Raw genomic sequence first — 14,737 nt, forward strand, 5'->3', positions numbered from 1 at the left:
CTCTCCGTCTCCTCACTAACAGCTGCAGACAAGTTTGAAGAAAGCATCTGCGTTTCATGTATTTGCGTGTCGGACTGTTCTTCCTCGCTTTTCACAGTTCCTGGAGGAGAGAAAAAAACTCTCATTCCTATTCTCCTCCTGCTCCATCTTCACCTCAGGCCTCTCCACCAGGCAGTAGTTCCTGCTTAGATCTGCAGTGGGCTCAGGGGTTCCTGGATTCTCAGGGCTCGGTGTGAAGTCAGACTCTTCAAATTCAAATTCAAATTTCAAATTCAAATTCAAATTCAAATTCAAATTCAAATTTTATTTGTCACACACACACAACCATACACAGTATGACATGGGGGTGAAATGCTTGTAGCTGCGCAATGCCCGACCATTAAATGACAGAAAAAAAGTTTTACAGTATTTACAATTTACTACAAAAATTACAAATTAACTTAGGAATTTACAGTAAAAAATAAAAATAAAAATAAATAAAAATGTGCAAACAGCAGAAAGAGATTATAAAGATTATAAATTATAGGAAATTATAGGAAATGTGTGGTGATGCGTGTGGTGATGTGATGTGTGTGAGAGTCCAGTCTTATAGTGATGTGTGTGGGAGAGTACAGTCCTACACCTGGTTCAGGGCCCGAATAGCCTGGGGGAAGAAGCTCCTCCTCATTCTCTCTGTTTTGGCCTTAAGGGAGCGGAAGCGCTTCCCAGACCTCAACAGTGAGAAGAGTCCATTGTTGGGATGGGAGAGGTCCATCATAATCTTCCTAGCTTTGGACTTGCACCGCTTGGTGTAGATGGACAGCAGGTCAGGGAGCTCTGATTGAATGATGCGTTCGGCTGAGCGCACCACTCTTTGCAGATCTCGTCTGTCCTGCTTGGTGCTGTTCCCAAACCAGGTGCAGATGTTTGCCGCCAGGACGCTCTCGATGGTGCAGCAGTAGAAGTTCTTGAGCACCTTCAGTGGCAGATGGAAGTCTCTAAGTCTTCTGAGGAAGAAGAGACGCTGACGGGCTTTCTTAACCAGGGTGTTGATGTGGCAGGACCATGACAGGTCCTGAGAGATGTGGACACCCAGGTATCGGAAACTGTCCACTCTCTCCACTGGCGTGCCACTGATGATGAGGGGTTTGTAATTCCTCGCCTGCTTTGTGGTGAAGTCCACGATCAGCTCCTTAGTCTTGCTGATGTTTAGGAGGAGGTTACACTCTTCTGTGTTTGTGGGTCCCTCGCACTCCTGCAGCAGCGGGGAGTCACATTCATCTCCATGTTGGACGGCACTGTTGGTCATTGGAAGTTCTTCAGCTACAAAGGAAAATATCCACAAATGTTATCACCTGTAGGGTTTCCTCTTTGCTTTTAAATGGAAATAAATGTAAGTGCTAGAAAATGCTGTCCTGAGAGTTTCTGGAAAAGTGCTCTTCACACCTCTAAATAGAGTTAAGAGAGACCAACATGTGAGATTTTGGTTTTATTTTAGTTTTTTTTAGTTAATTCTATGCTGTCTTATCTTTTTTTTTAATATAGGGCTGTTTTAATTTTTCATGTATTGTGTGCTTTATTTATTTATTTTTGCAGTTTTCTGTTATTCTATTGTTTTTAACTTATTTTCTGTACAGCACATTGGTCCTGTGCTGGGTATTTTAAAGTGCTTTATAAATAAAATTGGATTGGATTGGATTAAGGCAGTCAAGCCTTAAAGTCAAGAGTAATGCGGCCCCCTCAAAAACCAAAAATCCAATGGAGTTCACCCGACCTTAAATCTTCACTCTAATCAAAATAAAAGAAAAAGTAATATATTTGCTTGAAAATGGTATTTAGAAAAAAACAAAAACAAAACATAAATAAGACAGGCTGCTGGCTATAAATTGCTATAGCTATCCAGTCATATGCAAAGAGTGAAGGCCAATGTCTTTAATACGAGATCAGTAAATTTAGGTAAGTGTAATGAATAATATCACGAACTAACTATCTCCTGTTTAAGCATTTGTTTAATGTGAATACATTCACATTATTGTTACCCTCCTGCACATTTTTTGGCACTTAACATTTTCTGCATACTTTGTGCTTACAGAAACTGTTCTGGTATCTGGAGTATGTTAAAAAAAATTTTTTTTTAAATATTTGAGGCAAAATCTTCAAATTTTCAACATTCACATTGCATTTTTGCCAAAAAATGCTTTAACTAACATATAAATAATTTATATAACTATGTAACTGAGCATACTTGTGAATATCAGTTATTACCTGGAGCACCTTGAGCTAGGGAACACTTGATTATCAGAGTATACCACAATACTGCTGCAGATCATTGCTATCTCCTTATACTTTGAGACCACCCTTCTCCAGTTGTGTTTCTTGCTAGTGTCCTTGTCACTTCTGGCAGCATGAAACTATACTTGCAGCCAGGTTGCACAGTTAGTCGATCCATTTCTTTAATGGGGGTTTTCTTGTCGTTCCCTCACCAGTGCAACTTTTGTCACTTTCATTCACCAAAGCAGATGAAATGCATTTATGATGGTTTGTACTTCACAGCTGAACAAATTGATATCCTTGGAGTAACTACCTTTATCTTATTCTGTGATGATTAAGTGCTACCTTACTATTTGTTAGCTTTGTATTGAACTATCTCTCATTATGCAGGAGCAAAGCTTTCTGGTATTCCGTGCGTGAATTATTATTATATTATCATTCATAGCCACAAAGCTGTTTATAAAGCTACGACTAAAAAAAACATGACAAAAAATCTAAAGAATCGTCCTAAACCTGATTTCAGCGGTGTCGCAGACTTTTCGCCTCCTCTTTAGCTCGAACGTCTGCCTCGTGCAAAACTAACGTGATGGTGTTTTCCATCTGCCCGAGGATCTCTTCAGCTGCAGCGTACAGGCGCTGGTGAACAAACAACCTGAGCTGAAACATCGTGGCGTCCGTGCCTCAGGTGGGCGATAAGAAACAAAAACAGCAACGATTACCCAAAAAAAGAGAAAGAAAGTTGTTGTTTTTGTTTGTTTATTTAAAAAAAGACAAACTCCAACGTACTCAGAGCATCAACTCAACAGCCTATGGACAGTTTTTTTTTTTTTTTTTTTTTTTTTTTTTTTTTGAGTTTTTTTTTTTTTTTTTTTTTTTTTTTTTTTTTACATGAACTTTATTTAGAACAATAACAATGACAATCTCAAAGAGACAAGCGACATATTGAATAATTCAGAACAGAATCACACCTCCTTTTTCTTTTCTCCCAATCAGAAGAATACACATCACTGCCACAGTGCAGTTGGTACACCACAATTAAATCGACAATAACTGAAAGTGAACATACATGCATACATACATACATACATACATACATATACATGTATATATATATGTGCATATACACATGCATACGCACACATCTATACACACACATCTACATAGTAATAATAATATAAAAAGATGAATAACCAATACAAAAATAAATAAATAACAATAAAAGAATGAAAAACAAGGAACAGAAATAAAGGGGACAAGGGGGATCATAAAATCTCTAAAAGTGAGGTTCCATAAACAAGACACATAACTTAAATAAGGGGCTAAGAAAAATCAAACTCTTCTAAAAATCTATGCAATTTGATAGCTTGGGGCTTATTTATGAGCTTAAGAGATTTACGGAACAGGGAGAGTTCGTTTTTAAGAGCAGGCCATGAAGGGGGGGATTTAGCATATCGGCATTTATGAATATAATACTTTGTTATAATAATGAGATTGTTAACTAAAAACTCACTACTTTTATCCTTAAGGATTACTCCAATTTGAGTATTTTGAAAAGACCAAAAATCAATATTTCCATACTGGGACAATATTAGGACATGGAGAGATTTCCATAAATCCTGGATTGTGACACACCCATAGAACATGTGCTCTGTTGTTTCCGAAGTTGTTTTACAAATATAACAGTTGTCTAACACAAATTTAAACCTGTCTCTCAAAAATTCATTGGAGGGGTAAATATTTTTTGTAGTTCTAAAATGGACTTCTTTAAATTTGGGGGGAATTGGAAATTTTAAATATTTGGTTCTGATCAACGAGATCTCAGATTTGTTATAATCTTTAAAAATTAGTGAATGTTTTGTCCTACCTGGATATAAGGTGTTAACCAAATACCTCCTCAAAAACTGATTATTGCATTTTTCATTAACCAAGTCAAGACCATCTAGTTTAATTTTATGTAAATTTGGAGTCGGTATATTTGAAAAATTGTTCTTTATCGTATTTACAAGGACTATTGGGATATTCTGTGAAACCTTTTTATAGAGCTCGAGCGAGCAACTCATATCATATTTCTCATTAAACCTGTTTAATTCAAGTATATCTCCATTTTCATCCATTATATGTGCCATAGACCAAATTTGTTTTGTCATCCATTCTTCCACAAACATAGATTTCCCCCGATTCATTATCACCCTATTATTCCACAGTGGAACGTTGTGGGGACTAAAGTTATGTTTAAACATTAATTTCCAATTTAACAAAACTTGTTGATGAAATTTGGAAAGTTTTATGGGTAGTTTAGAAATTTCAAAATCACATACTAAAAGGAATTGGATCCCCCCAACTTTGTTGAAAATAAGAGATGGTATCAAGAACCAGATCTCATTATCATTTTTTAAGAAAGATCGGAGCCAATTAATCTTTAAAATGCCATTCATTATTTCAAAATCGATTGCTTTTAAACCCCCCTCTTCGTAGTCTTTTATCAAGTCCCTGTTACTGATATAATGATGTTTATTTTTCCATATGAAATTAAAATTCACCTTATTGACGTCTTTTATAATTCTTGGTGGGATGGCTAGGGAATAAGCTGGATAGATTAATCTGGACAAAGATTCAACCTTGGTCAACATTATCCTGCCGAACAACGTTAAATCCCTCTGTAGCCAATGGTTTAGAGTTTTCTTGCATTTGTCAATTGTATTCTGAATATTCTTTTCTTCACTATCAGCCATGCATTTAGTAATCCAGATTCCAAGATATTTGATTTCATTTTTGACAGGTATATTGTACAAAAAGGAGTGAGAACAATTGTGGATACTCATGAGTTCACATTTGTCCAGGTTCAGGCGTAGTCCAGAAGCATCAGAAAAGACCTTTATTGTATCTAAGGCCAATGGAATTTGTTCTTTATTTTTTAGATAGCCTATGGACAGTTAAGAAGCCACTATGTTACCTCCGGTTTGGGCCTTTCAAAATTGGAGCGTACACGGAATGTGCAAGTAGAAGTCACATTTTTGGGAGTTACAACAGCAAAATACAAACTACATCGAGGCTAAAACAATCCAGAAAAAATCTAATATAAAAGCTGAACTTAATTCGTGCTCTAAATACTCTAGATTTCACATTGATGAAGCCTTTCAATATGCGGAACATTGAGGGTTCATATATAGAAATAATTAAAAAAAGCTTTGCTGTATTTTCCTATTTGCAGGTTCACAAAAGGAATCACTGGATGACGGTGAAATGCACCATACAGTCATTGATCATTACCCACAAAAAAAAAGAAAAAGAAAAAAGAAACTTTCAGTTTGAAGGTCAGAATCTTGGACCGGAAGTTGATTTGTTTGCAACCGGTTCTGTGTGTCACTACCCGATCCGTACCGGAAACCCGATCGGTACCCCGCATGCGCGAAAGGTGTCTACTTCCGGTCGTAGCGTTTTACGATAGTTATGGGTCAGAGTATCGGTTAAGATGTTAAGAATAATAAGTATATCTTAAAATGTTTGCAATAATGAAGCATTTCAGTACAATGTAGACAAAAACGAAAAATAAAAAGATAGTTGCGGATCGGGACTCCCCGATCCTTACTGCACATGTGCAAAGTCGGACCGTACAAATCGGGTCTACCCGATCCGTACCGCGCATGTGCAAATGTTTTCTTCTTCTTCTGTTCATTTAATGGCAGTGTACGAGGATACTGCCACCTGCTGACCGAGCGAATGAACCCAATTGTAAAATGAATTGGCGTCATTACAAACGTGTGTTAAATTTGATTTAGTGATAGTCGAGTGCGTTTATGCTTGTCTGTGAGGAGAGGATTGACTGGAATAGTGATGATGATGTCCGTTATCACTGTCAATTGTCAGTAAACACTTAATCTGGCTGATAAATCTGCACGTGACACATTGCTAAATCAATATTATTAAGTCTGTAATTAGGCACCATTCTTCTTATTTTACGGCGCTGTTTTTCAATCGGGGAACGCTCTCTGTTGAGGAGAAAAGCATGACTTTGTTTGTATACGGATTATCCATTGTTTAAATGTCCCGGGCAGTCGAAAAGGAGGCAGAGCTGTTGAGAAATGCTAGGAGCTAACTGGGCGCTAACCGTATCATTCAAATATATTGAATGTCGCAATGTTGGCAAATAGAGGAAGTGACGTAAGATTTGCGCATGCGGGGTACCGATCGGGTTTCCGGTACGGATCGGGTAGTGACACTGTGGACTTCAGTGTGGGGTCACGTTGAACATACGGAAAGAAAAAGCAATGTCTTTTTGCTCTTTCCTCGGTGGAGAGGTCTTCAAAGACCATTTTAAGTCAGGTACCGCTATGACTTTTTTTGTTTAAACTTATTGTATTTTATTCAATGTTTCTATATAGCTTTATATAGAATATATAACGCTGTTTGGAGACTGGTTTGCAGCTGTTTGCTAACTATCCAATACAGCACAAATAACTTTTCAAACTGCTGGTTAGCTCGTTCTAACTCGTCCTCATTGTCCGTTTCAGGCTATAAAACCTTTTAGGAAGTACTGTTTTTATATCCATGGTCGCTGGTGATTGTGATGTAAATAGCGAAAATCGTTCAACCTGTTGTGTAACCATGTTCAAGTTACATAACAACCAGATTACCAAACTAGATTAAGCTTCACATACAAGGATGTCATTATTTTTTATTTTTTTTACATACCCTTAACCACAGCTAAAAAGGTAACAATATCCTTAAAGAATTAGTGTTTCAAACAATGTAAAAAAAAAATCTTTATATATATGTATATGTGTGTGTGTGTGTGTGTGTTTGTGTGTTTGTGTATATATATTAAATGTATATATTATATAAATGTACATATTATTTTAAAACTGCAGTAGAGACACTCTATCGCTTCATGTTACATAACAGTCTCCTGCCTTTTATTCCTCAGGGATTTATGTGTGCACCAAGTGTGATAACCAGCTGTTCTCCAGCCGCTCCAAGTATGAACACTCTTCACCCTGGCCAGCTTTCACAGAGACCATCCATGAAAACAGTGTGTCCAAACATGAGGAGAGGCCTGGGGCATACAAGGTACCATAATTAAAATAGTTTTACGTGACTAGGTTCTTCTTCAACTGCCCATGCGCAGTTTCACATGTGTATGATCAGTTTGAACCAGTTTGAATAGGGTTTATATCACCTAATTCACCTGCTTGCTGCATACATGCTACTACTGCACATTCACCTAATGTATATATTATATATAATGTTCTCCCCCCCCTCTTTTTGCACAAGTCGAGGAGCGTGTCATGTTACATTTCACTGTGTGTTATACTTGTATAACTATGCATGTGACGAATAAAGAACCTTGAACCTTGACCCTTGAACCTACTGTCAAGCACTAGCTGGCTGTAAGTCAGAGGACTCCTGTGAGGGACTTTCTTGGCTGCTCTAAATGCTGATTAATTAATTTCTATCACTTTTTTCTCTTCTATCTGTCACTTTTGTCTTGTTCAAGGTGCGGTGTGGGAAGTGTGGGAATGGACTTGGTCATGAATTTGTGAATGATGGGCCGTCCAAAGGACTCTCTCGCTTCTGAATATTCAGCAGCTCACTGAAGTTCGTCCCTAAAGGTATGAACAGTCAGGCTATTTCTCCACACGAGGTTGAGACTAGTGTACCTGTCAAGTTATAATTTGTGATATGAGCCTAGGAATCGCGATTTGCAGTGAGCTCAAAGTTCTAGTGTTGTTAACCAGCTCCCATGTTATCTTTTCATCTTTAAATTTGCTTTAAAACCAGAATGTTATGTCCTCGTTCATGTGTGTAGTGTAGAGGAGCCTAAGGATGTGTTACTGTTTTTACACAGTCCTCAAAGGTACTAGTTAAAATCAAACCAGAGTTTAAACATTTCTTCAGAGGAGTTTCACAGTTAACTGTGCTCATCAAGATTTACATATTCCATCTCCTTTTCTTTGTCCCTTGTCCACAGATAAAGTTGATGGACCGTAAGGTGAGATTTCAGGAGTAAGTGCTGCTGGATGTCTCTTTGCATTGCTAAAGGTGTGAACAGTCAATGAAGTACTCTGGAACAAAGCCCAGCGTGGGAGCACCAGAGCTCTGATGGACGGTGGTCTCACTAGACAGCAAGAACAGAGGACTGCTCTCAACACATCTGCTATGCAATCATCACAGACTTTGCAACTTATTGATCACACCCTCAATGTCTCCATGTCTCCTTGGTTTTTATTTCGATTGACAGTGCAGTACTTATCACAGTCGTCTCATGAATCTTTTCCAAAGATTACTCATTTAAAAAAAAAAAATTGTCCTAAACTCTTTTGTTTAAGGCGCTTGGTGTTGAAAATTAGGGGCCACACAAACCTTTTTTCATTGAATGAAATGATTCCTATGCAATATACCTCTCTCTCTAAAGAGGCTTTATGTAATAGGTCACAATAACCTGAATACACAGCAATAAAAAAAATCTATTTTAAATTATAAATAGACTATATGTTGATAATTATATTTTTATATTCATTTGGTTGATTAATTTTTTGTTCCAGTATTTGTGAATGAAGGTAAGTAGGTATGCATTTTAGTTTTTCAGAAAATTGCCACCAGGTGGAAGCAATGAGAGAAGGATCGGGCATTACACAAGAGTCACGGAGCTGCTGACACTTGATATGCACACGAAGGTTTTTCAGGCCTAAGGTGGGCAACTGTAGAGATAAACTGCTTTGGCTCTGACGACTTTGACTTTTGACTGAAATGGATGAAATGTCTCACTGCTCTTTTTCGGGTGGTGAAGAATATAAAAATCACTTCCAGCCTGGTGAGTGAAAGAAAGTGTGAGGCTGCATGTGACTGTGTAACAAGACACTCTGCTGTAAAAATATGGAAGACTGTGCCTCTTTCCTCATTCTCAGGTATATATGTGTGCTCCGAATGTGGCCACGAGTTATTTTCAAGCATGTCGAAGTTCGAGCACTCTTCTCCGTGGCCGGCGTTTTCACAAACTATCCGTGAAGACAGTGTCTCAAAACACCCTGAAGCTTTGGGACCGATAAAGGTAGTAAACAACATTTGTTAGGAAGCTTCACTGTTACCAATCAGGTATAAGGTTTGACTTGCACCATCTGGATTAAAATACTTAGGTCTGTTGTGGGAAGTGTGGCAATGGACTGGGTCATGAGTTCTTGTATGATGGACCAAGAGAGGGGCTGTCACGCTTCTGAATCTTCAGCAGCTCACTTATGTTTATCCCTAAAGGTGACTATCAAGGGTTTCCTACATTACACAGCTGGTTTCATACATTACACCCCCACTGTCCACCTGCAACCAGCTGTTGTTTCTTCTTTTCTCTAAACAGAAAAGGCTGATGGACAGAAAAGTGAGCAGTGAAAGACAAGAATTTTCCCTCCTGCTGATGTGTTCACAGCAAATGAAGTACTCAGGATAAAGTTTAATGGATCTCCTGGGCACTGATGAGAAAGTGGACACTAGGAAGAAAGGACTGGTCTAAACAGATCAACTGTGAGCGTACAACACAAAAAATAGCTACAGCTACAGCAAATAGCTCAAATTCAGCCACATTGTTTGAACTTTGCACTTTTTTTAACTTGTCCCCTGGGCAAAGAGTGTCAGATGTTTATCAGCCACAGTCTCAGTTTAAATTAACCCACGTCTGTGAAAATGTGTTAATGGCTGTGTACCAGTGTCTAATTTGTGATTCCACCAGCTGATGGTGCTATATAGCCTAAATAAGCTTTGTTTTTCTACATTATTAGTCACCCTATGATGTTACTGTATAAAAAAACAAACAAACAAACAAACAAACCTTTTGGTTTGATTGGTCCCAACCTCTAAAGCTCTGTTTCATGACTGGACTCATACAGTTAGAATCATAAGGAACTATCTTCATTCACACTGCGCTCAAGGAGTGAGCCCTATATGTACTATAGTACCTGCCAAGTACCTCAAACACTGCACCAATCTACCTTAGAGCCTTGATACTGATTTAAAGTCATATTAATTGTTAATTTACCTTACAGTTGTATGAAAGTATCACATTGTACATCAGTTCAATATATATTTATGGGCTACTTTCTTAGGTAAACAGTGCTAATACTGTGTAGAATCTTCTTTTTCCTTCAGAACTCTTAATAAAGTGCTGGAAATATTCCTCAGAGATTTTAGTCCATTTTGACATGATAGGATCACACGGTTGCTCCAGATTTGTTGGCTGCACATCCATGATGAGAATCCCGTTCCACCAGATCCCAAAGATGGACTGAGATCAGCTGACTGTAGAGGCCAATGAGAACAATGAACTCACTGTCACGTCACGGCCTGAACTGTTGGTGCATGGAAGAATGGATCTGTGCTTTCATGGTATTTTTTTTCCCAGTCTTCTATTATCCAATTTTGATGAGTCTGTGGGAACTGTAGCCTTTCTTTCCTGTTCTTAGCAGATTTCTCAGCTGCACATCATTTATGAGAATCCTGTTCCACCAGATCCCAATGATGGTCTATTGGACTGAGATCAGCTGACTGCGGAGGTCATCTGCGTAAAGTGTCCTATCCAAAAAAACAGTTTGGGATGATTTGAGCTTTGTGGCATTGTTTGTTATCCTGCTGGAAGCAACGATTAGAAGGTTGTTCTACTGTGGTCATAAAGGGATGGACATAGTCAGCAATGATAGTTGGGTAACTGGTGTTTAAAAGGTTCCCATTTGGTGCTAAAGGTCCCGAAGTGTGCCAAGAAAATATACCCCATCCTATTACACCCCATCACAAGCCTGAAGCGGCGACACAAGAAGGGATGGATCAATGCTTTCATATTGTTTACATTAAATTCTGACTAAATGTTGAGACTGATCAGACCAGGCGACGTTTTTCCCGTCTTCTATTGTGGAGTTTTGTTGAAAGCCTCAGTTTCCTGTTCTTAGCTGACAGGAGTGTGGTCTTCTGCTGCTGTAGCCCATCTGAGCCAAAGTTTAAGATGTTGCATATTCAGAGATGCTTTTCTGCATACCTTGGTTGTAATGGGCACTTATCTGACTCACTGTTGCCTGCAACTGTTATCAGCTTCAAGCAGCCTGACCATTCTCCTGTACTGTCTGACATTAACAAGGCATTTCCACCCAGAGACCTGCTGCTCGCTTGACATTTTTTCTACGTGTGTGGGAAAATCCCATCAACAGTTTCTGAAATACTCAGGCCTGTCTGGCACCAACGACCATACCACATTGAAAATCTCTTAAACGACCTTTCTTCTTCATTCAGAAGCTCAGTTTGAACTTGAACAGATCCTCTTCACCACGTCTACATGCCTAAACTGATTGGCTGGTGAGATATTTGTTTTAACAAGAGGTTGAACTGATGTACCTAACAAAGTGTCCAGTGAGTGCTTGACCTTGATTAGTGTGAACTGAATGACTGGAGTAAATAGAGAAGAAAGTCTCTATTAGCTCTCTGCACTCAAATTATCCCCATTCTCTGTAGCCAGCAACAACAAAGCAATGCTGAACTTATCAGCAACTTTTCACAGATGTTGTTCATTCACTTTAAGTAATTGTAGTAAAAAGTAAGACGCTTCTACACAAATAAGGCCTGATTCTTTTTTTCTAATGGAATTTAGGTGAGTTTTTTCTAAGATCCACTGATTGAGAGTGCTGTATATATCTGGACATCATGTCTCCACCGCACCGTACTGTCTCCCTTTCAAGCCGGCAGCTTGTTTCCTGATCTAGATCCTGCAGTTATGGGGCGCTTAGCAGTAATACTCTGTTACAGACGTTAGGGGGTCGTGTGTGTGTGTGTGTTTTTTCCACTTGGTAAAGTTTTCTAAATATCTCAGTAAGCAGCAGTTCTTGGCTGGTGGAGTGGTGGAATTTTAAACAAAGTGAGCATGTGGGTGTATATTCAACAGCTCTCATGCTGTTTAAGTGTCTAGGATGAGCAGGTGTGAAGCTGCTGATTTTCAAAGGCTGGTAGATCTAAGGGGGAGATGAAAGCTTCACTGTCAGACAGAGGATTAAGAACGGAAGTGCAAACATTCATAGATTGTGATGTTAAAGTATTTAAAGCATAGACTTCTTTGCTCGTTTTAGCGGTGCTGATGTTTTCTGCAGCTGCATTTCCCAAAAAAGGGAAAACAAAAGACTAGTGGAACATCTCACCTGGTCAAACATCTCCCATACAACCTGTAAGTAACATATACAGAAATGTTACTGGATAGAAAAAGAGCAACAGTCTTTCAATTGGAAAGACTGGGAGACGCTAATTTCTCAGCGTATTTTTCTGTGTGGAAGACGCAAGGCTGAATGTAGGGTCGTGATCTCCAGTCCTACATTAAAAATGTATACAATTCCATAAAAGAAATCCCTGAATGGGAACACTGAAACCACAGTCGGTAAATAAAGTTGTCACGGCATCCACAATCCAAGGTAAAAGTCTAGCACGCTTCTAATTGCCTTCTCTAAGCAAAAGCTAATTTTAGGTTTTAAATTTTTAATGGTTCAAAACCACAAAGCAGTTTTTTTTGTAAATCCTGGATTTTGATGCTTACCAGCGCATAGTTTAAAAGTTAGTATCTCTCATGGTGTTGTGGTACGTTAGTGCATCTGGATTTGGAGCAAGAGATGCTGCCATCTCTTGATAAGTGATGTGTTTTTCATAGCAGGCCTTGATTATTTTAGCAGGAATTACATCCTAGATATATTAACAGCATAGTAAAGCAGTCCGGTTGCTAATGTGGATTGCCTGCAGTTGAGACCTGTCACCTACGGAAAATACATTTGGCAAACTATGAAACAAAAAACAGCAGCAGCTGGTCATCGTAGTTTCTCGTGGCCTTGTTAAAAGAAAATGTGATATGTACCACACAGCAGTAAATGTTCTCTGCAAGCCAGCTGCTGGCATCAAAAACTTGCTTAAACTTTTTTTTTTTTAACCCAAAAAACCATAAACTAACATTTTAGGAAAGCACGATCAAAACAGCAGCTACAAATGTGCAAATGTGTCGCCTGTTTTTTGCTGTCAGAGCTTTGTCTAAAGTACTGCTCAGTTTTTCCACAGACTTTAAATCATCAGGCAGACTACACCGGGCCCAATCCCTCAAACTGTCAGCTCTAACCCTAATGTTGGCTCCAGTGTTTACCTCAAACTCTCATTAATTAACTAATACCTTCCATGTGACTGATTAGATGTTGCTCATTCTCTGTAATGTCAACATACGAGTGCACAGACTAAACTGTCCTCTGGGATGAGACAAAAATACAGAGATAAACCAGATGTGACAACGAGAGATGGAGAGGAAAAGGAAATTGCTCCAACCCCACCTCCAACAAAAAACAAAAAACAGGACTACAATTAGCATTTGCTATCTGTGAGAACAGCCTTTCTGGCTGGCATCTGAGCACAGCTGTATGGCCAAAAGGAAGCAAACAGGAAGGAGGAAGTGGCAATTCTCTGATAGAATCACAAGACAGACTTTATTTCCACTGACCTCTGTGTCTCATCCTGCTCGTAAACAAATGGGATCCTTAATTACATTAAACCACCACTGCTCCAAAGTCTTCCTCAGTTCCAAAGGCCAAGCCTCAAGGTTGGGCTAACCATATGTGTGTGTGTGCGCCAGTGACTCATTCACAGGACATCTTGCTTTAATTGTACCCTATATGAGGCTGTTGCTTAGATGTGGATGTTTACGGGCACTACACCTGCTTCTGTTTTGAGCCAAGCCAGACAAAAAAAGAAAAAAAGGGGAAAAAAGAGCTTATTTTGCTTCCACACGCCATGGCATTAGATTCAAGTTCATCAAGGTAGCAAAGCTCACTAAAACATCTGTCACCCAGTGGCTGCGCGTCTGCACACACCGCAAGCTGTGATCATTTTGCTGGAGGAATAAAGTGCCTGAATGCGTGACTGCAACTTAAATAAAGAGATATCCTTTCATCAGGGGTTAATATTTGCAGTATGTGAGCTAACCCACTATATGTCTCCATCCACACATACGTTGAGGGCCTGCCCTCCACATGTTTTAGGCATACATATGTTGGCCAAAACTCCATCTCCCTGCATAACGAATGAAAGAATAAACAAAGCTTTTATACGAGACACTGGTGGATGATTTCCGCTCTGGATCAAAGAAAGATGGAAACTCGAGGCGGTCCAGGTTGGGCATAGTTATCAGGTCAGCATGTGTTCGAAGGAGACAGGGCTTAAACCGAAATGAAAATCCTCTTTGCAAGGTAAACCGCACCTCAATGATGTGTGGTTTACTGGAACTCATCTTATGTGCTGTGGGTATACGAAAAAGCATGTCTTGATGACTTATAAACATAGTAAAAACAGGAAGATGAGTTATAAAACTACAGTTACTTTAAGGAGGAAACAATAGGCCACCTCACATTTCTGTTCTTTCCAGCAAAATGTCAAAGGTTTCAAAATGCAGGAGACAAAAGAAAGACAGAAAAGCCAAAGGAGCGCACTGCACAGCTTACAG

At 39.0% G+C, this 14,737-nt stretch overlaps 2 protein-coding genes and 1 pseudogene across 4 annotated transcripts; 2 read left to right on the forward strand and 1 right to left on the reverse strand.

The window, feature by feature from the left end:
• Positions 1-332: 332 nt before the first annotated feature.
• LOC148102952 (uncharacterized) lies at positions 333-2,921 on the reverse strand. 2 transcript variants are annotated; one of them, XM_087840284.1, is made up of 2 exons: positions 2,764-2,921; positions 333-1,302 (listed from the first exon to the last, which is right to left on the reverse strand). In XM_087840284.1, the coding sequence occupies exon 2, from the start codon at positions 1,286-1,288 to the stop codon at positions 617-619; it is 672 nt and encodes a 223-aa protein (XP_087696410.1). In that variant the 5' UTR covers positions 1,289-1,302; positions 2,764-2,921; the 3' UTR covers positions 333-616. The 2 variants fall into 2 exon arrangements, with proteins under 2 accessions (XP_087696410.1, XP_087696411.1); XM_087840285.1 differs by lacking the exon at positions 2,764-2,921 and adding an exon at positions 2,245-2,338.
• Positions 2,922-6,436: 3,515 nt separating this feature from the next.
• LOC102798832 (methionine-R-sulfoxide reductase B1-A-like) lies at positions 6,437-8,731 on the forward strand. The gene is made up of 4 exons (XM_006791509.3): positions 6,437-6,573; positions 7,175-7,317; positions 7,745-7,859; positions 8,219-8,731. Exons 1-4 carry the CDS (start codon positions 6,519-6,521, stop codon positions 8,236-8,238), a joined length of 333 nt encoding a protein of 110 aa, XP_006791572.3. The 5' UTR covers positions 6,437-6,518; the 3' UTR covers positions 8,239-8,731.
• Positions 8,732-8,810: 79 nt separating this feature from the next.
• Positions 8,811-10,509, forward strand: LOC102790567 (methionine-R-sulfoxide reductase B1-A-like; annotated as a pseudogene). The gene is made up of 4 exons (XR_015718984.1): positions 8,811-9,061; positions 9,156-9,298; positions 9,384-9,498; positions 9,599-10,509. The product of XR_015718984.1 is annotated as a methionine-R-sulfoxide reductase B1-A-like (transcript).
• The last annotated feature ends 4,228 nt before the right edge of the window (positions 10,510-14,737 follow it).

The sequence above is a fragment of the Neolamprologus brichardi genome, chromosome 4 (genome assembly GCF_056152115.1).
Source record: "Neolamprologus brichardi isolate AB-2024 chromosome 4, ASM5615211v1, whole genome shotgun sequence".
NCBI lineage: Eukaryota > Metazoa > Chordata > Actinopteri > Cichliformes > Cichlidae > Neolamprologus > Neolamprologus brichardi.

What these genes read in the sequence shown, in the direction of transcription:
- LOC148102952 (XM_087840284.1), bottom strand. Translation starts at nt 1,288, where the DNA reads ATGACCAACAGTGCCGTCCAACATGGAGATGAATGTGACTCCCCGCTG.